This window comes from Mauremys mutica, chromosome 6 (genome assembly GCF_020497125.1).
Source record: "Mauremys mutica isolate MM-2020 ecotype Southern chromosome 6, ASM2049712v1, whole genome shotgun sequence".
Classification (NCBI taxonomy): Eukaryota; Metazoa; Chordata; order Testudines; family Geoemydidae; genus Mauremys; species Mauremys mutica.
In genome coordinates this window covers 46,970,264-46,995,146 of record NC_059077.1, presented here as the reverse complement: position 1 = coordinate 46,995,146, position 24,883 = coordinate 46,970,264, and the positions used below count along the sequence as shown (strand labels likewise).

The window sequence follows — 24,883 nt, the reverse complement described above, 5'->3', positions numbered from 1 at the left end:
GCGGGAAGCTCAGTGGGGGGGAATCTGGATGCACAGGGACTTGGTTCAGGGGGAATGGGACTCTGCATGGGAGTCCAGGTGAAGGTGGCTAGGGCTCAGTGTGGTTAGGGCTCAGTGCAGGGGCTGGGGGAGTGGGGCTTCTGGTGCAGGGGAGTTCAGGGGGCTCTTTGGGGGGGTGGTTCTGGATGCAGGGGGCTCCTGTTGTGGAGGGGTTTCCAGATGTGTGGCTGCGGGGAGGGGTCACTGTACAGGGAACTGCTTCCCCTTTCCACACAACCCAGACCCCCTTGTACCCAACCCCCATCTCCAGCTAAGCCTCTTTTTTTCCCCCACCCCCTGGCTCCCTCCTGCCAAGCCCCTTCCCCCCCTCCCAGGTACAGAGCATCCTGCAGCCAGGGGAAGTTTCTGGGGGTTGATCTGACCCAGCCATGGCTGCTCTGTGCAGGGAACGGGGAACTCTGTCTCTGTCCTTCTTGCCCCGCCCCTCCCAGCTGGGACTAAGGTCCTTGGGTGCCACAGGGGATGCCCAGACCTCCCTCCCTCAAGTGATTTATTTCTCTCCTGACTGCCCAATCATCTGAGTTGCTGCTGCCAGGAGGGGTTAGTGAGCACTAGTGCAGCTTCTCTTTGCTTCCCCACAGAAACCATTTTCTGCAAGGAAGTGAAGGGAATCTGTGGGGGGAGCAGGTATTTTTCTGCATTGCAGTGATGCAGATTTTCCCCAGGAGTTTTATATTTTGTTTATCTATATATGTGATGGTAATACCATATAAGATGGTAAATATTTAATACAAGATAATCCTTCCTGTGTGTATGTGTATTACATAGAGAGAGAGAGAATGAATATGAATTCTAGGAAATGGGCATGTATATGTCAGGATTATCTTGTATTAAATATTTACCATTTTAAGTAACACCTGTCCCCTCCCCTCCCCCCAAAAAATGCTACAATGCATCAGCCATTCATGCTTAAAAAAATTTTCAACTCTTAGTGCTCAATTAAGCTGCAGTTTGGGAAGCTGCTTAAGCACGTGCCTAGTATTAAGCAAGAGAATGGTCTTGTTGAAGTCTTAAAGATCATACTTTTATGCTTCAGAGACCATACTAAGTCAGTTTCAGTAGTTTTAATGGTGAAATGCAGTATTATTTTTCAGTAAAAAATGAAAAATGTTAGACATGCTTTAATGTCTTGCTGAATGGAGGTTCAGTGGCTTGCTTAAAGTTGATGCTGTTCATACTTTAAATACTTAACCACGAATAGTACAAAGGACTCTACCTGGATGCTTAGAAGTTAATTAAGACCTCCATTTTCAAGCTGCATACAAATGTTGTGCTTCAGTATTAAAACTGCTGGAAACTGATTTCAAATTTTTTACCCTCTACATTACAAGCTGTGCTAGCTATTTCATTGTGATCATCCTGTGTGACCTTCTCTATAGAACTTCCCCAAAATAATTTCTAAACAATATCTTTTAGAAAAATATCCAACCTTGATTTAGAAATTCAGTGATAGAGACTCTGTTGCAACCTGTGATAAGTTGTTCCAATGGTTAATTACTCTCACTTTAAAAAAAATAATTATGCTGCTTTTTCAGTCTGAATTTGTCTAGTTTCAGCTTCCAGACATTGGATCATGTTATACCTTTTTTCTGCTAGATTGCAGAGCCTGTTGTTATATATTTGTTCCCTATATATATGTACTTATAAGACTGTGATCGTCACCCCGTAACCGTCTTTGTTAAGCTAAATAGATTGAGCTCTTTGAGTCTCTTACTGTAAGACATGTTTTCTAATCCTTTAATGACTCTAGTGACTCTTCTCTGCGCCCTCTCCAATTTATCTACATCCTTCTTGCATTGTGGACACCAGAATTGGACACAGTATTCCAGCAGCGGTTGCACCAGTGCCAAATAGAGGCAAAATAACTTCTCTACTCCTACTTGAAATTCTCCTGTTCATGCATTCCAGGATCTCCTTAGCCCTTTTTGGCCCCAGAATCACACTGGGATCTCCTGTTGATCTGATTATCCACCATGTCCCCCAAATCCTTTTCAGTGTCATTGCTTCCCAGGATAGAGTCCTCCATCCTATAAGTATGGCCTACAGTCTTTGTTCCTAGAGGTATAATTTATATGTAGAAATATTAAAATGTTCTATTTTCTTATGCCCAGCTTACAAAGTGATCTAGATTACTCTGAATCAGTGACCTGGCCTCTTGATTATTTACCACTCCTTCAATTTTTGTTTTTTCTCTTCTAAGTAATTAATAAAAATGTTAAATAATATAGGTCAAGAACAGATTCCTGTGGGACCCCACTAGAAACACACCCACTCCAAGATTCCCTGTTTACAGTTACATTTTGATATCCATCAGTAAGCCAGCTTTTAATCCATTTAAAGTATGTCATATTAATTTTCCCGTTCTAGTTTTTAATCAGACTGTCATGTGGGACTAAGTCAAATGCCTTCAAGAAGTCTATTACATCAACACTATTACTTTTACAAACCAAATTTATAATCTCATCAAAAAAGAGATAAAGTTCGTTTAACAGCACCTGTCTTCCATAAACTGATGTTGATTGGCATAAATTATATAACCCTCCTTTAATTCTTTATTAATCAAGTCTCATATCACCCCCTTTATTATCATACTGACAGGCCTATAATTACCTACGTTATCCTGTTTATCTTTTTTAAAATAGTGGCACAATATTAGCCCAGTCTTCTGAAACTCTTTGAAATCAGCATTACTAGTCTAGGTGTCCTCAGCCAGCTCTTTTAAAATGCTTGAATGCAAGTTATGTGGACCTACTGACTTAAATATGTCTAACATTAATAGTTGCTGTTTAACATTCACCTGAGATATTAGTGGAATGGAAAGAGTCTTATGTACGAGAGCATCACTTGTGTTTTAAAGGTCACTGTGGAAGTAGAGTGGTATTTGGAAGTAACAGCAATTACACGTCAAATAATCAATGTCAACTTTAGTGTAATCTTTGAAACGTATACATTTTCCTTAATAACCTTACTTTTTAGAAACTGGAACAACTGAATCAGTATCCAGATTTTAACAACTACCTGATATTTGTTCTTACGAAATTGAAGTCTGAAGGTAAGCTGCTGGGTTTTTGCTGTCTTCTTATAGGCATTGTCTAATGACTTGAATTCATTTGTCTAGATTTTTAGAAGTGGAGGATAGATTTAGATGCTGTGACTATTAGGGAGCTGGGTGGGCTCGGGCCTGCCTGCATATTGCCGGTTGTAGGATCAAGGCTTTAGACCGGATTGCATCCTAGCTTTCCTTTGTGGGTTCGTTCTCTCTCTCTCTCTCTCTTCCCCCCCCCCTCCGGTATGTTAACATCAGTGCTTCATCAGAGTAAAATTAGATCTTGTAATAACCTTTCTTGTTGGAAGACGGATGTTCAGAGGTCACAAATCAAATAATTTCTAACAGGATTAAACCAAGTAGTTTGTGCATGCTATTAAAACCATTACACAATTTGGCATATTTAGTAGTTTCTGATGGAGAGAGAGTTTGCAATGTTAGAGAAGTAGTGTTAAAAGTTTCTCTGAAGACCCCATCTACCAGAATACTTGCTCGTGGGTCTTGGCTCCTTACTGAAAGACTGTTACAATTCCATTATTTATTAAAGATTGTTTACTCTTGTGGACAGTAAGTGTGAACCAGGTCATCTGCTGGGTGTAAATACTGATCTCCAAATTTACCATTCAGTTCTTTCTTGGTAATGGTGGTGAAGAAGCTAATCATTAACTGTTTTTGTGTTGCTCTAATATTTCATACTGTCTCAGTGCACTCTTTTTATTTTTTAGTGTCCTTTCCAGTCAGTCTTAATTGCCAGTCCAGTTGCTTAATTTGTGAGGTCTTTCCTGCAAGTGTTTTGAGGGCCTGCTCCAGTAACTGCCTTGGCAGTTTTTTTGCCTACTGTGGCATGTTTCAGCTTTCTAATACCATGTTGGCATGTTCTTGCCTTTATTTTTGTGGGAGCTTCAGCAGTTCTCCTTTGGAGCTCTTCCCCTGAAGTTTTTCTGGCTCTTCTAAGTATACTGGCACCTGACTCAGTGTGCTTCAGCAGTTCTTGGTGCATCAAGCATTTGCTTGATGCTAAGTTCAAATCAAGGTTATACAAAAAAAAAGTAAGTCATCTTGGCTTGTGCTTTTTTGTATTTTGGTGGTGGTGGGGGTGTATGCCTTCAAGAATGAAGGAAGGCATCTACTGTGATGTGTGGGGGTGTCAGCTACGTGTCCGTATGTCAGTCTGAGCACTAGCAATATAGGGAGTGGCTCCAATTCCTCCTTCAGGCAATACAGGGAAACTTCTTGAAGTCCAGCACAAGCTCGTCCACAGTGCTTTGAAGGATAAACTGAAAACTAAAGCCAGAGCCAGCCTAGATCACTGGAATGTTGGGACGGACTGCCAGCACCATCCATGCACAGACCCAGTTTCCCAGACCCTGTTCCCCAATAAACCCAGCATGATTATTTCAAAGCTGAAGTGCTTTCTGCTAGGAACAGCAAAGTTGAGAGCTCTGCATTAGCTTCTTGGAAATACATGCTTGAGGTTTGTAGCTCTGCAAAAGACAAGTGGAAGAGGTGACAAGAGAACCAACCACACCACAGCTTGATTCTATTGAAGCCCCTTTTTACATGCAGCTTTATATCTAAACTTCCTGGTTCTCCCCCATTGCGTCTTCTGGTTGAAATTTAGAATGGATTGATTCTGAGTATTGGTATATTCTTTATGATTCAGCTTAATCATTCCTGACTGTTAGAATATTCCATCTGCTCCAGTTGTCCACCATTTTTTTTCTTTCTTATTGCTTATAGGTAATTACCAGCTTTGTGGGGAAGAAGAGCAGGAAACGCTGCTAGTTGCAGAATGACCACTTCAGAGCTGCTGCCAAATATAAAGGGCCACCCAACCGGGGGTAGGGGGTGAGGAGGAATTCAACCCTGAATTGGGTGGAGCCAAGAAATTACTAAAATAGCTGTTTTCGGGAGGGGGCTGAATTGGTATTTTATATCGCATAGGCCCTGAGGCTGCCCAGAAGCCCACAGTACTTCAAAAAAATTCTTCTTGCTCTGCATCAGAAGGGGTAGAATCTCTTTACAAAGTCAATGCACTCTTTGTCCTGAGGCTGAAGCTTGTACCCTATAGTCCAGGAAGCTCTGGCCTCAACACTGGAATCTTCAGTGTAGCCAGTGTTTCCTAGAGTACTTAATATGTGCTAAGTACCCCCTCCATATTGCTTGGACAAATCAGATACTAGGGTGTTATCCAAGATTGAGTATTGTTACCTGGACTCAAATGAGTTGGAGTACTCTTCTGACTGGAAGTACATATACATTGCAGAGGAACATCAGCTCCCCCACATTCAATAGCTATCATGCCCTTGCACCCTATTTTGGAGCCACTGGTGAAGGTGTGGCAGATACATCAAGCTGCTGTGTCTCCTAAAGACAGTTTAAAAAAAATCATCTCCTCCCTCAGGATGTTGGCAGCAGTTTAAGAACTTACTTAGAGGAAAGAGTGGCCACACTCTGCACCTCAGAATCCTGATCAGTAGTACTGAGACTTATTTTAATGAACAATTTGCCAGTCCATTTTGGAACACTTCTCAACAGGGGTGGCCATGCCTTCATAACCAAAGGGCAGGAGAAGCTATGCAAAAAAAATTCACACCTTCAGTAACATTATTCCTCAAGAAAAATGCTAGGGGAGTTTTAAAGCTAGTCCATGAGAACGTGGATTTAGCCCAGTATCAGGCATGGGTAGCAGTGATCATAAGCAACTCTCCTGTCACATCCCAGTAATGAGACTTCAGTGTCTCATTGTCTGAGGAGAACTTAGTTTGTAATGGACTTCCAAATGTCTCCTGTCCAAACTGTAGCGATCATGGTTGCATCCAGCTTAGGATAGGGGATCTTATACATAGGGTCTCAGTATCCAGGGAGTTTAGTCTTTCAAGGAATGTTGCATATGAACTGGAGATCAGTGTGGCGCTGTGTGCCTTAGGTGTCCAAGTGCTTAGTATCCCCAGAAGCGTTCCTGGTTCAGTGACTATCAGGGCTCTCGTTTGCATAAAGAACACAAAAACAATCAGGGAGGTACTGGGTCTTGCCACCTATTAGGTAAGTCTTCAGGGGTTGGAGTGTGCTCTACTCCACGAGTCTTTCATAGTACATATGTACATGGCGAGAAAGGAGAACACAATTGCAGATGAGATCATCTGGAATAGAGCCTTACAAGTGGCTTCAGGATTTGGAAGTGCCAGCCAGATTCTCTTTTGAGGGACATCTGAGGTGGATCTCATTACTTACCAAAGCAGAAAACTACTGGTGGCCTGCTCATGGCTTCCATAAAAAGTCACATTAGCAAAGGATGCCCTTTCATACTGTAGGGAAAGAGATGTGTCTCTACTTTTCTGCTGCTCCCTCTCTTAGCAAAGGTCCTGGCAAAGTTGAGAGAGAGAAGTGTGATGATCTGTAAGCCTCATACTAGCTCAGATAAGTGTGGTTCTCTACTGTTGTGGCTGGGCAGAGTTGATTCTATCAGATTGAGAGAGAATGTGGCCTAGATAATATTTCAGATCTAGGGCTCTCAAGACCTTTGATTCCTGATGACGGTAAAGATCTGTAAGTATGGTGTCTTCCAGTAGATAACTTATGTCCTAGCATCTCAAAAAACATCTGTGAGAAGGACCTGTAATTTCATGAAGAAAGGATAGCGGTCAAGGTAGTTCTCACCCACCTCAAACTGCTTTACTACCTTCTTTATATGTCTGTGCCTGCTTTGAAGACTCACTCTATTCATTTTGTAAAAGCAGCAAAGAGTCTTGTGGCACCTTATAGACTAACAGACGTTTGGGAGCATGAGCTTTTGTGGGTGAATACCCACTTCGTTGGATGCATGTTTACAGATCCAGACTAACACGGCTACCCCTCTGATACTCTATTCATTTTGTAAGCTTTCTGTTGATTGTGAATTAGTTGAGGGTAGGTCAATGTCTGCAGCCCTTTGTCATGCTTGTGTGCACCATGATATGGAATACTAATTTGGATTAAAGCTCTTTTTGAAACATTCAGTCCTGTGAACTTAACTTTATGTGGAAGATCGGGTTCCAGGTAGCAGTAGGCTAGCTTCACACTTGATCAGATTTTTACAAAGGTGAAGTACTGCAGACTCACATGAGATTCACCTCCCAGGATGGTGGTCCACCTTGATGAGTTTGTCATCCTGCCAGCATTCTTAATATGCTTATTACATTGAAGTCTGGCTCCATATGCTTAATGTTAAAAGGTTCTTTGATGATGCGCTGGAGATGTTTTATTTGGGGGCTGTAGGTGACGGTTAGTGGTGTTCTGTTAATTTCTTTTGTTGGGCCTGTCTCGTAGTAGGTGACTTTTGGGTACCCTTCTGGCTCTATCATTCTGTCACCTACAGCCCTCAACTAAAACCTTTCCAGCGTGTCATCAAAGATCTACAACCTATCTTGAAGGATGTTCCCTTACTCTCACAGACCTTGGGAGACAGGCCAGTCCTCACTTACAGACCGCCCCCCAACCTGAAGCAAATACTCACCAGCAACTACACACCACACAACGAAAGCAGTAACCTAGGAACCAACCCCTGCAACAAACCCTGGTGCCAACTCTGTCCGCATATCTATTCAAGGGACACCATCATAGGACCTAACCACATCAGCCACACCGTCAGGGGCTCGTTCACCTGCACATCTACCAATGTGATATGTGCCAGCAATGCCCCTCTGCCGTGTACATTGGCCAAACTGGACAGTCTCTATGCAAAAGAATAAATGGACACATCTGACATCAGGAATTACAACATTCAAAAACCAGTAGGAGAACACTTCAACCTCCCTGGATACTCAATAACAGACTTAAAAGTGGCAATTCTTCAACAAAAAACCCTTCAAAAACAGACTCCAATGTGAAACTGCAGAACTGGCATTAATTTGCAAACTGGACGCCATCAAATTAGGCCTGAATAAATACTGGGACTGGATGGGTCATTACAAAACCTAATTTTACCATGCTAATTTCCCCCTACTGTTACTCACTCCTTGTCAACTGTTAGAAACGGGCTGCCCTCATTACCACTACCAAAGTGATTCTTCCCTCTTCCCCTCCCCCCCCCCGGTATTCTACTGTTGTTTGAATTCTCATTAGACTGATTTACCCCCCCCACACACACATACACTTGGTAAGGCAACTCCCATCTTTTCATGTCCTATGTGTATATGTATACCTGCTACTGTATTTTCCATTCCATACATCTGATGAAGTGGGTTCTAGCCCACGAAAGCTTATGCCCAAATAAATTGGTTAGTGTCTAAGGTGCCACAGGGACTCCTCTTTGTTTCTTCAGCTCTTGCAGTCGTCTTGACTTGCATAGAGTCAGAGCTGAAATTGCAGGCAAGGAGCAGCACTTCTCATTAACAGGCTTTCTTTCAGTGTGTCTACAGACAGGGCAAAGGTTCATGTAGCCTCTGATTGATGCATGTGGTGTGTGGGATTGCATTATCCCTATGCTGCCTTGGTGGAAAGTTACGGCAGCGGACATCAAGGACAGTGGGGTGAGATAAAGTTGTTGTGAGAAAGTAGGGAACTGCCAGAGGGAGGCAGACACCAGGTGGCCTAGCTGGGATCGGTTTCAAGGTGATAAACAAGTCCATAAATCAGATGAATTGCATGAGAAATGGGAAATCAGTAAGCAAAGGGCCATGCGTGTGAAAAGCGTGTGTATCGGACTAAGAACCAATCAGCAGCAATGTGATGTTGGTGTGTTTGACGTTTGCTAATATGGAGAAGCCTATATAATATGATGCATTGTACATAATAAACGATTCTGCTTGCAATCATATTGGTTGTTGTGCTTTATCCGGCCCGCTTGTAACGCAACAAATGGTGACCCCGACGTGATGCGATTCAAATAAGTGGGATCGTTCGAGAGTGGAAAAGCGGGGATTACAGCCGGCAGGAGGTACCATGGAATAGCGGCTCCTGGGCGTCCGAGAGAGGCGCGTTTGAGCTCACAGGTGAGCGGCTGCGGGTTACAGCTGCTGCAGGAGGTACCGTGGAATAGCGGCTCCTGGGCGTCCGAGAGAGGCACGTTTGAGCTCACAGGTGTTTGAGCTCACAGGTGAGCGGCTGCGGGTTACAGCCGCTGCAGGAGGTACCGTGGAATAGCGGCTCCTGGGCGTCCGAGAGAGGCGCGTTTGAGCTCACAGGTGTTTGAGCTCACAGGTGAGCGGCTACGGGTTACAGCCGCTGCAGGAGGTACCGTGGAATAGCGGCTCCTGGGCGTCCGAGAGAGGCGTGTTTGAGCTCACCAGAAAACGGCTGCGGGTTACAGCTGCTGCAGGAGGTACCGTGGAATAGCGGCTCCTGGGCGTCCGAGAGAGGCACGTTTGAGCTCACAGGTGTTTGAGCTCACAGGTGAGCGGCTGCGGGTTACAGCCGCTGCAGGAGGTACCGTGGAATAGCGGCTCCTGGGCGTCCGAGAGAGGCACGTTTGAGCTCACAGGTGAGCGGCTGTGGGTTACAGCCGCTGCAGGAGGTACCGTGGAATAGCGGCTCCTGGGCGTCCGAGAGAGGCGCGTTTGAGCTCACAGGAAAACGGCTGGCTAAGTTATGAGTACCGCTGTATCAGCTGAAGAAAAGATAACACAGAAGCTTTTATTGCACATCATGAACCGACAGGGGGAAAGAATCTCCCCTGCTGCACTGACTCACTTATTAAGAAAAGAGGGGGAGCTGGGGAGGCTCCTCCTGACCACCCTTCAGGCCCAGGACGAGGAGGTGCTCTGCTGGAAGCGAGACCTGGACGGGAAGACGTTGGAGTGCACGGTGCAGGCAGAGGCTCGTGCCGTGGCCCCGGAGGTCGTTCGGACCTACAAGCGAGTAAGTTGTTTTGGCAGGAACCTGGAGAAGGCGTCCTACGCTGGCTGGTCTGAGCCTGGGACAGTGCTGGGAAAAACGTTATGCTTCTCTGGTATGAGCAGCAACAGCTGGGTGTTCTGACACAGGATGCACAGATTAAAAGAAGCCAAGCAGGGAAGGAAAAAGAACAGAATGAGTTAACTGAAGAAATCTTTCTGGTCCCAGTCAAGGACACACCGCTCACAGCTAAGACTTGGCGGACAGCCAAGACAAAGGGGGGCTTGACTGGGCCAAAAAAGCTGTGAGAGCTGAAAAACCCTGCCAGGCACTAACGGAATGTGTTAGCTGTCTCTTCTCACAGGTATGGAAGAGCTGTCCAAAGATCCTAGCAGCCCTGCCACTCCTTGGAACCAGGAGACTGACTGCCTGGACCCATGATTCTCACTGCAAAAAGACCCCTCCACATCAGAAGAATTCTTCTACTGATGATTGGCCTATTTCCTTTTTTAGCTCTACTGTGCTTCTGGACAGCAGGAAAAAAGGACAAGGTGACGTGCTGGTTAACCTCTCCCTTGTCCGCTGGCAGCCCCCATTGTGTTGTTGGATTTTTTTGAAAGAAGCAAAACCACTACAGGATGATGTCCGGGTAATCTCCCCCGTAGAAGCTGAACCACGACGGTGGTGGAAAAGAAGAAAAAACACTCATATCACTGACATTGCCAAAGTCCAGAAATTCCTAACTAAAAGAACATTGAGAACTGACCCTGGTGAAGAAACAAAGAATTGTACACTGGCAGAAAGAAATTTGGGACTCCTGCTGAGAAATGTGGTATTAATTGGATTTTGGGATTTATTTTACAGGCTGCGCCCTGTGTTGTGGAGAAATTTTTTAGCATGTATTGCCCTCCCTAACTGGATTGTAATGATATTGCCCTTATTTAGTTTTTTATTGTTGGAGCTCCGCTAACCCAAGTACAGGCTGGAGTTGGTGAGTTACATATCATTTTCGCCATTAGTTTTATGACCCAGAGGCTATTGGCAGAGATGGTATCGGCTTTTACTGAGGCTGGGAAGGCATTGCAGTGGGAGCTAGTACGTTTGAAATCCTGAATGACCAACTAATGGCCATTCGGAGTGATTTTAAGCACCAGGATGGCCCACTGCCCTTACAGATACATCAGGAGTACCATCTGATCTGGGGTTGTAGAGACATACTTGGACACTGTCTCGGTGGAAGTGTGAACATTCGCAGTGCTCTTCCCCAGCATGTGGACCGGTTGGGGGGTGAGGGCTCTCACATACCGAATCCTGCCGTGTCCATGGGGAGGATGATTGTGAAACTAATTAATTACCCCCTCATTACTAACCCCAGCTTCCTAGAGTTTAATTGCTTTTGTTTTTAAAGTTTGAGAAAACTCAGCCAAAAGTTTGTTGAGTATTCTCAAAGGGAGGAGTTGTTGGTGTTACTAGGCATAAATTTAGGTAATTTGGGAGGATGGCTTTGGGCCTATGTGACCCAAAGTACTTTTATGTAAAGTGCTTTTGTTAGCCTTATTAGATTTTTGTAATTTTTTGTGTTATGTGCTGATTACTGGCAGCTGTAAGGCTGCTTGATACTAGATGTAGCCTATATTAAATGATAGGCGGAAAGTAGATGTTGTAATTAAAGTTATATGCATGAGAATGTAGCCCCCACGGTGGGAAAGTACAGATAACTGTTCACAGAAGAGACCAGAAGGGTGGGGGCTAGTTAAGAAGCACAGCCTCCTAGCTAAACTGGTTGTGGAATAAGCTAGTGTCCATGGACGGAACATTTCAGCGAGGAAAAAAAAAGGATCGGGCCCAGGCGGGCAGGCAATAGACAGAGAGATTGGAAATCAGGTTGAAAACTTTTGAGGATGTAGTGGAGAGAAAAAGTAGTTAAGCACAAGCATGGGGATTTCAAATACTCAGGAGAATATTTGGAATGGTGATTTGAATTGGTAAGTGGATGTTGGAGAACAAGCGAGTGATTTAAGGCAGAGTAAAAAGTTAACTTTGTAGTTGCTAGAGGGAACAGCAGTTGAATTTTGTAAAGATGCTAAAGAGAAGTTTTTGGTGTCTTTGAAATGTTTGTAAATAAATTTAGGCGAAAAAATTAGTTTGCAATTGTTTGGCTATGAATAATTTTGTTAAATTAATTAAAAATGTATACAGTGCTATGTAATTAAAATTGTATTAGGCTCTAAGGGCATTGTAAGTGATGATGTTTTTTTTAGTGTTTAAAAGCAGAAGTTAAAAGTAAAGAGCAAGCCAAAAAGCATTTGTATTAATGTTCCCCTGTTTTGCCTAAAATTAACAAGGGTATTTGTATATTTTAAGTAATGATTGATTGCCCAGTAGGGGTAGATTTGTTTTTGTGTTTTAGATAATTAAAGAAAATTAATGCCAGCTGCACAGCATTTAATATACCATGCATTTACTAACAGAGTAAAAATTATGTTTTGTTTTGTGATGTTTGTCTTGTGGCCAGAATTGTTGTGTTTAATATTTTTATGAGATGGTCTGATTTGAAATTAAGCTGAAGGGTTAAATTGAAATGCAGATACTGGTTCTGTTAATTTAGAATACAAAGTGTTTGGATACATCAGAAGAAAAATGTGATATGCTAAAGTTTAATGCATTTTCTTAAGTAAGAGAGAAATTTTATTGGCCAATTCTTTTGTTTTAGAATGGTTATTAAAATTTGCATACCAATAGTCTTGGAAAGCAAGAATATGGTTGTAAGAATTTTGTAGGTATGTGTTGTATAAATTTATTTAATTATTTGCATTTTATGTATGCATTGCTTTAGCAATTGCAGGATAATATGTATAAGCTTACGCGTGATTATAATCCTTTGTGGGATTGGCTTAATGGCCTTGGCTGGCCCACTTAGGTTATTTTTCTTCTCCATATGGGAATAATTGCATTGGGAGTTGTGTTTTTGTTTTTTATTTGCTTGCCCTGTTTTGTACGCCTTTTGCAATGAAGTTTGGAGAGGTTTATTGGATGTCTCTTTAAGAAAAGAGGGGGAGATGTGGGATTGCATTATCCCTATGCTGCCTTGGTGGAAAGTTACGGCAGCGGACATCAAGGACAGTGGGGTGAGATAAAGTTGCTGTGAGAAAGTAGGGAACTGCCAGAGGGAGGCAGACGCCAGGTGGCCTAGCTGGGATCGGTTTCAAGGTGATAAACAAGTCCATAAATCAGATGAATTGCATGGGAAATGGGAAATCAGTAAGCAAAGGGCCATGCGTGTGAAAAGCGTGTGTATTGGACTAAGAACCAATCAGCAGCAATGTGATGTTGGTGTGTTTGACGTTTGCTAATATGGAGAAGCCTATATAATATGATGCATTGTACATAATAAACGATTCTGCTTGCAATCATATTGGTTGTTGTGCTTTATCCGGCCCGCTTGTAACGCAACAGTGGTGGTTGAGGTGACTTCCTCACATCAATGTGATATTTCAGAATCTTGAGACTGTCTGTCTTCTGTCAGATGGCTTGTAAGGCTTCTTGACCTTACCCTTGATTCTTATGGTTTGTGAATTTTGCTTACTCTGCCTTGCATCATCTCCTTCCTAGATCTTTGGATATGTCGGGTGTGAGGTCTATTTTGCCTCCATGTAACTTAATCTATATGGATTGGATTAGGTCACTTTTAGTTAGTGTTAGTTTGGAAAAGTGCTGCTTAAGTCAACAATTTTAAAAATATTTGGAGTTCTACACTGTTTCTGTGGAAAGTCTGTTCCATACAATATTGATTCAGGTGGTCTCATGCTCTGGATTGAAGAAGCTGGCATTGTCTTATCCAGGTGAAATGGTCTGGATATGATAGTCACCTGTTTTTATAGAAAATGAAATATAAAAATCCTATAAGACTGCTAGGATGTGTGGTGTTTTTTTTTTTTCTCCCAACAACCATTCACTCAATTTTCATCCATCCAACAAAATTGTAAGTTCAGACCTATGATCTTTCATCACTTCAATTTATGCATCTTAGACATTACAATACCTTCCTATTTTGAAACTGGGCTGTAGGTCTCGGTTTGTTTTCAGCTTTCATCTCAACAGAAAAAAGTTACCTTTTAAATTATTTCTTAAATAGGTCTTGAAACTTACATAAGGCCTGTATTCCCATGTACACTATTTATTTCACCGCATACTAAAGACCGTAAGTCTCACTAAACTCTTGATCAGGATTTAAATCACCAAGTGGAAAACCTCCATTTAAATAATCCATTTTAATCAACTTTTCCGTTTGTACTTCAGTTATTTTTCTAAAGAAAGGTGCATTCTCACTGTGGATACAACCATTAAAACACGTTGATTTATAACTAAACAGATCCTTCACAGTAGATTTGGTACATCTTTTTGCTTTTTAGGAGGATACACTATATACACTGATGTAAGCAATTATGTAGCTTAATATTTTCAGGGTATTAGTTGTACGCTTTTAGTATGTTAGAAAATGGTGAATGATGCTTATTTACTAGATTAACTTTTTGCTCATGACTTGTATTGAGGTGCATTAGCTTGATAACTGGAATTTAATTGAATGCAACAGCATATACATTTTATTTTTATTAAATAAAACTAGCCCTTAATGTAGTACATGACCTGTTGTGCCATATTTATAAAGCTTGACCTCAAAAGTTAATTCTCTCCTCCCCCCTCCTTTCTTTCTTTCTTTATATAGAAAAGCAGCTTTTAACTCCAGTTTTTGATAGGCTCATGGATTCTGTGTATTTATTTTTATTGTTTAAAGAGTTAATAAATTTAGGCTTTAACAATTTTGTATTAAAGTCTGAATTTAAACATCTTTATTTTTAAAAATAATTTACAATCTTTAAAATAACAAAATAAATATCTGACTTTAATTTAAAAATCTGATTATTTTTTTTCTTAAATTGATTTTTACCCACCTGTTTTAGATTCCAGTTTGCTTGCTTGGCAGTGCTGTTATCAAGAGGCCTGTCTAAATGGATGTCTGGGTGCTTTTTATACTGTTATGTCTTCTGTCTTAAAAATGAGACTGAGGCTAGGCTGCCACAGTCTGCCTTGGGAAAGTTTCTCAGACACCCATGAAGCGGCTACATGCTTACTAACAGTACTGCTTGGATTCAGTGTTTGAGTGTCTCTGCTCATACTGTGAGTGGTAGCACTTGTTTCCAAGGTAGGGGAGGCTGTTTTATTTCAGGATGCTCTTATTTTTAGCCAACTTCTTATGTGAAGGCTTTTTTCCACTGGTCTATTTTGCAGATCTGTAGTTCTCCTAATAATTCAGAGTGCATTTTTCCCTACCCTGAACCTCTTGGGGTTGTGACCTTATCTTCTTAAGGTACCTCAATAATAATATAATAATAGGAGATATACCTGTCTCCTAGAACTGGAAGGGATCTCGAAAGGTCATCGAGTCCAGCCCCCTGCCTTCACTAGCAGGACCAAGTACTGATTTTTTGCCCCAGATCCCTAAGGGGCCCCTCAAGGATTGAGCTCACAACCCTGGGTTTAGCAGGCCAATGCTCAAACCACTGAGCTATCCCTCCCCCCCAACCACTTGTTTCTATTTCTTTCGTATGTGGTGGTGATGGTGGTGGTTTTTTTAATTGATCATCATCAGTTGATAAATTGGCCTATATCCTGATATGCTTGCTTTCTGGGCAACTGAAGGAACAGACTGTTTTGGGGGGCATTGTTTACATCCTGACAGGATGAGGTGTGACTGCCAATAGGGATCTGACTCATTCTCTACCCCATTAATGCTGAAATATTGGCGATGCTAAATATTCAGAAACCAGGATTTTAGCTTAAAAATCATGACCCTATATTGGGTTCTTTTTATGTTTCCTGGTTTCATAGCTATTTAGGATTTTCTCCACTCCCATGAGGCTAGACACTTTCTCTTTTGAAAATTAGAAAGTCTGTCCACCTCTACCCCGATATAACGCGACTCAATATAACACCAATTCGGCTATAAAGCAGTAAAGCAGCTCTTGGGGGGGTGGGGGAGAGGGGCTGCACGCTCCGGCAGATCAAAGCAAGTTCAATATAACACGGTTTCACCTATAATGCGGTAAGATTTTTTTTGGCTCCCAAGGACAGCGTTATATCGGGGTAGAGGTGTATTTTGAATTGGGAGTTGGAGTTTTAGTAAAAACAAGCAACATCACAAGGCATGTGATGAAATAATTAGTTGGCAAAACTGCTGCTGTTCTGAAGTGTCAGAAATCTTTAAAAGCTGAAGAGTACTGCTAGTCTTGCACTAAAGAGGTAGAACAGGAATGAGTATCCTGTTGGAATAACACTGTTGGAAGCAAAAGCACAGATAGTGAATATTATTTGACATTTCTCTGTGGGGGCTGATGATCTAGTACAGGGGTAGGCAACCTATGGCACGCGTGCCGAAGGCGGCATGCGAGCTGATTTTTTTTCAGTGGTACTCACAGTGCCCAGGGCCTGGACACCATTCTGGGGGGCTCTGCATTTTAATTTAATTTTAAATGAAGCTTCTTAAACATTTAAAAAACCTTATTTACTTTACATACAACAATAGTTTAGTTATATATTAAAGACTTATAGAAAGAGACCTTCTAAAAATGTTAAAATGTATTACTGGCACGTGAAACCTTAAATCAGAGTGAATAAATGAAGACTCGGCACACCACTTCTGAAAGGTTGCCAGCCCTTGATCTACTATATGTTTATGCAGTGCTAGCAGAATTGTAAGACCATATGTGTTTCTTTTTCCTCTTCTTCCCCCCCCCCCCCCAACCTCTCCCTCTTCTGTTAATGCTCTCTTTTAAGTGGCCTCATAAAGGGTAGCACTTCTGGCTTAAAGTGCTGTGTGAATGGAAAATATTTCAAACAATTTCGGTGTACATAGACCATGGCATTCCATGTTAATTTATCTGAAATTACCCTGATCAACAGTAGATTCATTGAATGTTGAAAACAGATTTGTTCCAACTGCCTAAATATAGGAATGTAACTTCAGTAAGAACCTAAAACAACGCTAGAAGGGTTCCCTTGATGCTGGAATGTTGAATCTGTCTGCTAATGAGTAGCAATAATTAGTTTCAAAATGCCATAAACAGAATTCTTAGCTATGCAGCACATGGATGGCTGTACAGCTTCTGATCCATAACTGTATATTTATTGCTCAATTATGCAAGTCCCTGTGCTCTTCCTAATAATGGCCTTTGGACAATCAGAATGTTGAGATTTGCATGTCCATACAGTTGGTTCTTTAACCATGAAGTTCTTATGCAAATCCCTATGGCTTGATTGCCTCCTATTTTCAACTTATTTCTCATGCATCTATAAACATCAACTTTTGACAGTCTTCCCACCTAATTCTAGATATTAAATATTTCTCAGTTTACATAGGAATTCAGTCCTTATAATCCTGATCCTACAGTCAGGTCTATGCTGGGACACAATACCGTATAACTTGCAATACTGTATAACTTTCGATACTTCCTGTTGACTCCTTACCATATCCTAGACTAATAAACCTTCGAGCCTAGGATATTGTTGTGGCGGAGTTAACTGGAATCATCCAAAAATTATTTTTAAAAATAAAACAAATGTAATTTGTTATTAAAAAGGGGGAGAGGCGATTGGAGAGGAAAAACAGGGATTTCAATGGGAGCTGCTTAGATAATCTTTGGAAACAAAGACACTTTGTTTCATATCTGTATGTTTTAAAGCAAACAATTAGGGTTTTATGACTAAATTTATCTGAGTTTTAATGGTTCTTGACCAGCTAAGTATGATTTAATAATTTAGGGTTTCTACTTCAGTTACCTTTTGTGAATCATTAGTAATCAATCTGTTGTCCATATATACCATTGGTACTTAGGGCATTTAAAAAGAAAAAGTTACTATCTGACATGAATTAATTATTGTAATGCAAATAGACTAACATATAATTGAGCGAGCAAAGCAGAGCCTTGCGCTCAGAGAATTTGCCTGTTTGTCAAGCAATAACTTTTCAAAAGAGCATCTGATCAATTGTGGGGAATGTTCTAGATGTTAATGGGCAGAAGCCTATTGATTTTGGTAAAAAATCAAAAAACTGGAAAACCTGATTTCCTCTAAAATCAGATCCATCAAGTGCCCAATTGGTGCTCCCTCAGGAAGCTCTCTGGCGCCCCCTGCTGCTGCCTGTAAATGGCTAGCTGTAATGCACATACAGGTGAGTCGCATCCAACGCGCTTTTAACTTATGCGAATTCAACTATACGCGCTCGGCAAAAAAAAGAAAAACAACAAGATATCTGTAAATAGTGTGGGCGATTCCACCCAATGAGCGTATGTCCCGGAGTGAGGGTGAGATGGGAGATGTGAATCTGCTGTTCCCTCAGTCGGTTTCAGTTCCCGCGTGCCTCTCATAGTGTGAGCATCTCGCCACGCTGAGTGTGAGTCTGGTGTTTAAAGATACGTATTTTTCATACAACATGGCCCCTAAACGCAAGCCAACTACTTCATCTGGTGCTCAACTGAAGAAACAGCGAGCTGTTCCAATGCTGGAGGGAAAACTCGCTGTGTTGGACTTATTGAGACACAGTATGTCGGTCTCCAACATGGCGCGTAAATATGGCCGCAACTAATCTAGCATCCGTGCCATCAAGATTCGAGAGAGAGAAATTCGTCAAGCCGTGGCATCAAGTGCTCCAATAACTGCTAAGGTGATGAGCCAGGTGCGTGATAAGACTTTAATGCCTTTTCAGTCTTCACTAAACTTATGGCTGGAAGACATGAACCGGAAACGTATGCCTATCGATGGCAACACGTTGCAAGAAAAGGCTCTTAGCCTCTACACGCTGTTCAAACCTCCTGCTGAAGAGGGACAGCATTCTGATGAGAAGAAATTCAAAGCCAGCCAAGGTTGGCTTAACGGTTTTAGGAACCGCTTCAACCTCAAAAACATGCAGACTACTGGTGAAGCTGCATTTGCCAATGAATAGGCAGCAAAACCTACCCCGAACAGTTACAGAAAATCATAGAAGAAAAGGGCTATTTTCTGGAACAAGTTTTTAATGCTGACGAGACTGGGCTCTTCTAGAAAAAAAAATGCCCAACCACACTTACATTTTGAAATCAGAAAGACAAGTCCCTGGCTTCAAAGCAGCTAAAGACCATGTGACTGTGCTTTGTTGCAATGTGACTGGGCATTTAATAAAGCTAGGCTTGCTCTACAGGGCTGCAAATCCCTGTACCCTAAAAGGCAAGAACAAAAATCTCCTGCCTGTGTTCTGGCAATCAAATAAAAAGGCTTGGGTGACGGCAGCATTATTTCTGGATTGGTTCCACAAGTGTTTCATTCTAGAGGTCAAGCGGTACCTTGAAGAGAAAGGACTTGACTTTTTAAAGTGTTGCTGATCATAGACAATGCTCCTGGCCACTCTGCGGCACTCTGGTTTGCACATAACGGCGTTGAAGTCGTCTTTCTCCCCCACAATACCACCTCTCAACCAAGGCGTGATTCTCTGTTTCAAGGCCACGTACACGAGGCTTACGTTCTCACGGATACATAGCGCTATGGATGCTGATCCCAACCTTAATGTGATGGAGTGTTGGAAGTCCTTCAACATTGCTGATTGCATCACTTATATTAAACAGGCAATGGATGCAATCAAGTCTGAAACAGTCAATGCATGTTGGCGAAACTTTTGGAAAGAATGTGTGAATTATTTTAAGGGTTTCCCGACCATTGGCAAAGAAGTGAAATACATTGTTCAGGTGGCCAGGCAAGTGGGTGGTGATGGCTTTGTCAACATCCTTGAGGAAGAAATTGAAGAATTAATTGAGAGCCATAGAGAAACATTGACTAGTGAACAGTTAGAGGAACTGATAAAATCGTCTACAGAAGACAAAGATGATGACGATGAACAGGAAGAGCCAGCAAGTTGGAATCTTCATAAATTTCCTGGTGTTCCAAGCAGTGAAACACTTGAATGATTTAATTTCTGAATATGATCCCTCTATGGAACGAAGTCTCAAAATCACACACAGTATTACGGACAATTTGAGACCGTATCAAGAAATGTTTGAGCAGCTCAAGAGACAACAGTGACAGTTGCCGATCTCCGTGTTTTTCAAGGAAAAACAGCCAGCAGCAGATGAGCCTATGCAATCAACTTCTCGAGCTGAACCAGAGCCAACCACTTTGTCTACGACTTGTTCTCCGTCACGTCCGTTTCCTGGGTCAACATCAAGCCCTGATGACCCACTGTAATTAAATACAGTACTGTAAAATTATATTTTTCATATATACTCTTTATTATATACTGTACATTACTGTATACATTTATACATATTACTGTACAGAGTTGTATACACAAAACCATGTTCAGTATACTGTACTTTATGGGCAATTTAAAGGATTTTCAAGGGTATTTTTGACTATACGCGATTTTTGCCTTGCGCGCTGACTTTAGAACCTAATCCCCGCGTAAGATGCAACTCCACTGTAGTTTTGCACTTAGTTGCTTATATAGGCTGAGCTGTACACCCAGGTGGACTCGTGGGTGGGAGTGGTTTCCAGCTGCCCAAGATGGGCCTGCATTTGCCCATAAATAGTTGTCCAACAAACTGAGATTGGCCTACATTAGCAATTATGTGCACGACCCTAGTTTGACTTGTATTTTATCTGGAAATGAAGTTTGGAAGAATCAGGAGACCAAACTGAAGCTGCTAATGGAGCACTCCCTTAGTGAGTGCTCCAGGTGAGGAGACCCTCTCAGTACATTTTGTCTCTGGAGAGATTCATTGCCCTTTCAATGTTAGCCAACATCTCGCATAAAAAGGAGAAGATCTTGGAGGACTCAGGGAAGGCTCTGAAGAGAAGTGTGGTCTCCCGCCACCAGGAGCCCGCTCCCAAGGAAGTCCCAATCTTCTGCTAGGTATATGGTGTTGAGGCCTAGACCTCTTCACTTAGTGCCATGGAGGCGAAAGACACTTCCTCCAGTACCAGTGGAGCAGGGAGATCCTGCAGCACTTTGGAGAAACAGTGTCAGCAGGGCACTAGCACAGTCTGTTTCAGACTTAGCAACAGTGTCTTCATGCTAGGCTCCGTCAGTACCAACAAAATCAAAGCATGCAGCTTTGGAGCCAACCCACTCCAAACCAACAGTACTGCTCAAATCAATTGCTACATCAGTACTGATTCAGTCAGTACAGTAGGAATTCCATTACTCCAGGGACTTGTCAGTGTTAGACAAGCCAGAGTCCCACTACGTGTGGGTAGTGATAGTCTCAGTACTGAGACCCCAGTCTCCAGATTACCAATGCTTCTTGATACCACAGGATTCTTCACCCCCCTCTCCCTCCACCACCACATTGAAGGACATTCAGTGGGATGAGGGAAACATTCAGTGAATCTCCTCCTTATCAGTGTGGGGTTCCCCTCTGCATCATTACAGGAATCCATACTTTGACAAGGACCCTCGCCCACATCAGGGGTTGTGGGATCAGTCCTTTTGCTCCTGTAAGGGCTGCCTCTATGGCCATACTGGCATCATTGGGTAGCATATTGTCAGCACTTTGACAGACTTCTAGCTCCACTGCACCAGGAGACTATGGTCACAATCTCCTCCACCAACCCCCTAACACCTTCGTTAGGACAGGACGCTAGGGTGGACAAAGAGGCTATCCCTCTAACCCTTATTTTGTCTTTAGTCTCCAGACGATGCAGTCATGCCTCCACCACTATCGATGGCTGATTGATATTTTTTTTTTAAACTCAGTTCTAGAACCTTGTGAATTGGAGAAGCTGGCAAGTATAGAACCCAGATAGCAAAAGCTGGAAATGGATTCGATGGTTTTGTTCAAAGAAATGCCTCTCCTACCAAGATAGTCATGACTTTGTCTCTTATCTTGAGATCATCGTGGGGATCAGGGGCACAGATAGAAAGACATACATCTCGACTACCAGAGGAAGGCATCTTATAGCGACCCTAGGTTCAGGCCTCCTCTGGAGCAAACATTCTGACATTTTATGTTGTATTTGTGGCAAGCAAGTTTATTGTGGGGAATGCCCACCAATGGAATATCACTTCTGTGCTGGAACTGGGCAAGGACCATTCATGGTTGGCCACTGATTGTCTGTTCAGGAAACCTACTACATTTGTTTATGGCTCTGGGGAGCTTGAGGACCATTGGGCACTTGGGTAACAATTTCAGAAGTAGATGGCTTCCAGATAAATGGGTTAGAAATAGGTGCCCCTTTTCTTCTTCACATACTGCATGGCTGTTGTGTGGTCTTGACTATCTGCACTATAGAATTTTGGAAGACAAGTAGAAACGTTACATAGACCAGCCTGATGGTTCTGAGCTCTAGGCCATTCATACGGTCAGACCCTTTCTTTTGGTCAGAAGATAGATGACACTAAGGAGTTGCCTTGGACAGCTATAGAAGCTGGCTCGTGGGAAGTGCTATACAAACCAATGTGTGTGATCACTTCTGCTGCTTTAACTACCGGTAGTTAATCTAAATCTGATTAAAAGTGTCTTAACATGTGCCACTCTGGAAAAATGGGGTCTCTTCTTTCTGTGGATCCTAGTCTAGCAAGTGATATAACTTTCAGCTTCTGGTATTTCAAATTTCAAGCATTCTAGAAATGATGTGAACAGCTACATTTCTTTGGTGGCTGGTTTTATTGAGCTTTGTACTTTAGCCTTGTTCTTTATTCTAAGTGCTGAAATAGTATTGAGTGTTCTCATTAAAAATTCTATTTATGGACCTTCTTAACTCTTTATGGTGGGGGGAACTTTGCTTTTGGGTCAAGGCTTTGCATGCCATCTTCATTAAAATTTCTAAAAGGTGGTTTGGAAGGTTTCATATATTAACTGCTTTTTGTGTTTTTACTGCTCTTTGCTTTAACCTGTGAAATTAAATATTTATTCCTTGATGTAATCTGATTACTATCATGTGTATTGAGTGATTGACTGTTTCTATGGAAACTTGTAGACAGGTTCTTGCCTCCCAGGCATTTGAAATATAACGGTTTTTTATAATTATCGGGAAACTAAAAGCAAAGATAGGTAAAGCCAGAAAATCCAAAACGGATGCGAGCTTTGATTATTCTGTATCTAGCCAGGTGGATTCATGGGGAAACAGATACCACTTCATAACTTTCTTTTTGTCAAGAGCTTTAATTAAAATGTTATGTAATATGAATCCTAGTGTTCCAAAATAAATGCTGGGACACAGCATGGTTTCTTCCATTTGGAATAGCTAGGTCTGAAGAACCTTGTATAATACTTCCTTAGTTTGTTCAGTAATATGACGTGTACTACTTACTCTCGGGGCTTTATTGCACTTGTCCCTACATCACTTTTAATCTCTCTTGCTTGGCTTGCAAAACAAGGAAGAGAAACTGAATCGAGATGTTTTGCAGTACACACCACCGCCACGAGGGTGCTTCATTTAATACAGTTTTCAGTAGACATGAGAGATTTTATTTCTAATTCTGAAACTATTGCTAGTAGTTAGTCTTAACTTCATCCATGGATATTTTATCCTCTATAGCGACTATTCTCTTTAAAAGCAGAACTGGAGATACTGAAATTTAGTGGTACCAAACATTGTGTGTATGATTCTTCCCTTTTGAAAGAGTACATAATTCTATAAATGTGCTAGCATCCTATACGCCCAATGAAATCTGAATGTAATTTTATTGTATTGTTTCAGATGAACCCACACGGTCCCTGAGTGGTCTCATCTTGAAGAATAACGTGAAAGCGCATTTTCACAACTTTCCAAATGGAGTAACAGACTTCATCAAGAGTGAATGTCTAAACAACATTGGGGACTCCTCCCCATTAATTAGAGCAACTGTAGGTGAGTTTCCAGATACAAATTTTCTGTAATTGTTGGTAGTTCTTCCAGCTTGCTTGTTCCATTTCTTACCTCTGATGTTTAAATAGGGAGTATCTGAGTTACTTCTGCATCTGTAACATACTGACATTATCTGCATGATCAGTCAGAGCTAAATTAAAGTGGTGTAAAAAGTATGATACTGTCAAAACGAATGTGTTTTGAATGCAACATACAGATGAGACTGAAATGCAGCTTAATATTGCATCTGTGTAAAGTTTTCTTTATCGGGCTTATGAGACATACACTTCTGACTTGTTCCCTTCTTATTTAAAGCTGAATTGAGAATTCAGGCTCATAATTTTTGACATAAGTGTCATAGTTTAAGTCCAGAAGGGACCACTCAGTAGGTCCATTAGTATGACTTTCTGCATGTCACTGTCGCATTAAATTTTCATACAGCTACCCTTGTATTAAGCCCAAAGGCTTCAGTTAGGCTAAAGCATTTCAGTCCTCAAAAGACTAAACCACATACCACAGGCATAAAACAGGAGAGAGCAAGCTGCCACCAATTCTCAAGGTCCCTGCAGTGGGCTTGATTTAATTTTGACTAGGTGGGAGATGCCCAGATGATTCTAGGAGGTGCCCCAGGCTACAGACAGAGATGAAAAATACTACTCTAAAATATATCTAGCCAGCTATACATTGAGGAAAAAAAATTCCTTTCTGATTCCCTGCTGGTGATTGGATAGAGAGCCCTGAAAGATGAGGTTGCTTGTTCTACTGGTTACTAATTTCATAACTGTCCCTAAGCTTTCCATCTAAAATTTGGAATGAGGTGAATATAAGAACATAAGAACGGCCGTACTGGGTCAGACCAAAGGTCCATCTAGCCCAGTATCCTGTCTACCGAGAGTGGCCAATGCCAGGTGCCCCAGAGGGAGTGAACCTTACAGGTAATGATCAAGTGATCTCTCTCCTGCCATCCATCTCCACCCTCTGACAAACAGAGGCTAGGGACACCAATCCTTACCCATCGTGGCTAATAGCCATTAATGGACTTAACCTCCATGAATTTATCCAGTTCTCTTTTAAATGCTGTTGTAGTCCTAG

At 41.9% G+C, this 24,883-nt stretch overlaps 1 protein-coding gene across 4 annotated transcripts in view; it reads left to right on the top strand.

The window, feature by feature from the left end:
* Positions 1-24,883, top strand: part of TNPO1 (transportin 1) — a 172,799-nt gene that overhangs the window by 36,301 nt on the left and 111,615 nt on the right. For all 4 annotated transcript variants that reach the window (XM_045020832.1, XM_045020830.1, XM_045020834.1 and 1 more), the window contains exons 3-4: positions 3,037-3,112; positions 23,645-23,794. In XM_045020832.1, coding sequence (XP_044876767.1) covers positions 3,037-3,112; positions 23,645-23,794 — 226 coding nt within the window. The remainder of the gene's footprint in view (positions 1-3,036; positions 3,113-23,644; positions 23,795-24,883) is intronic.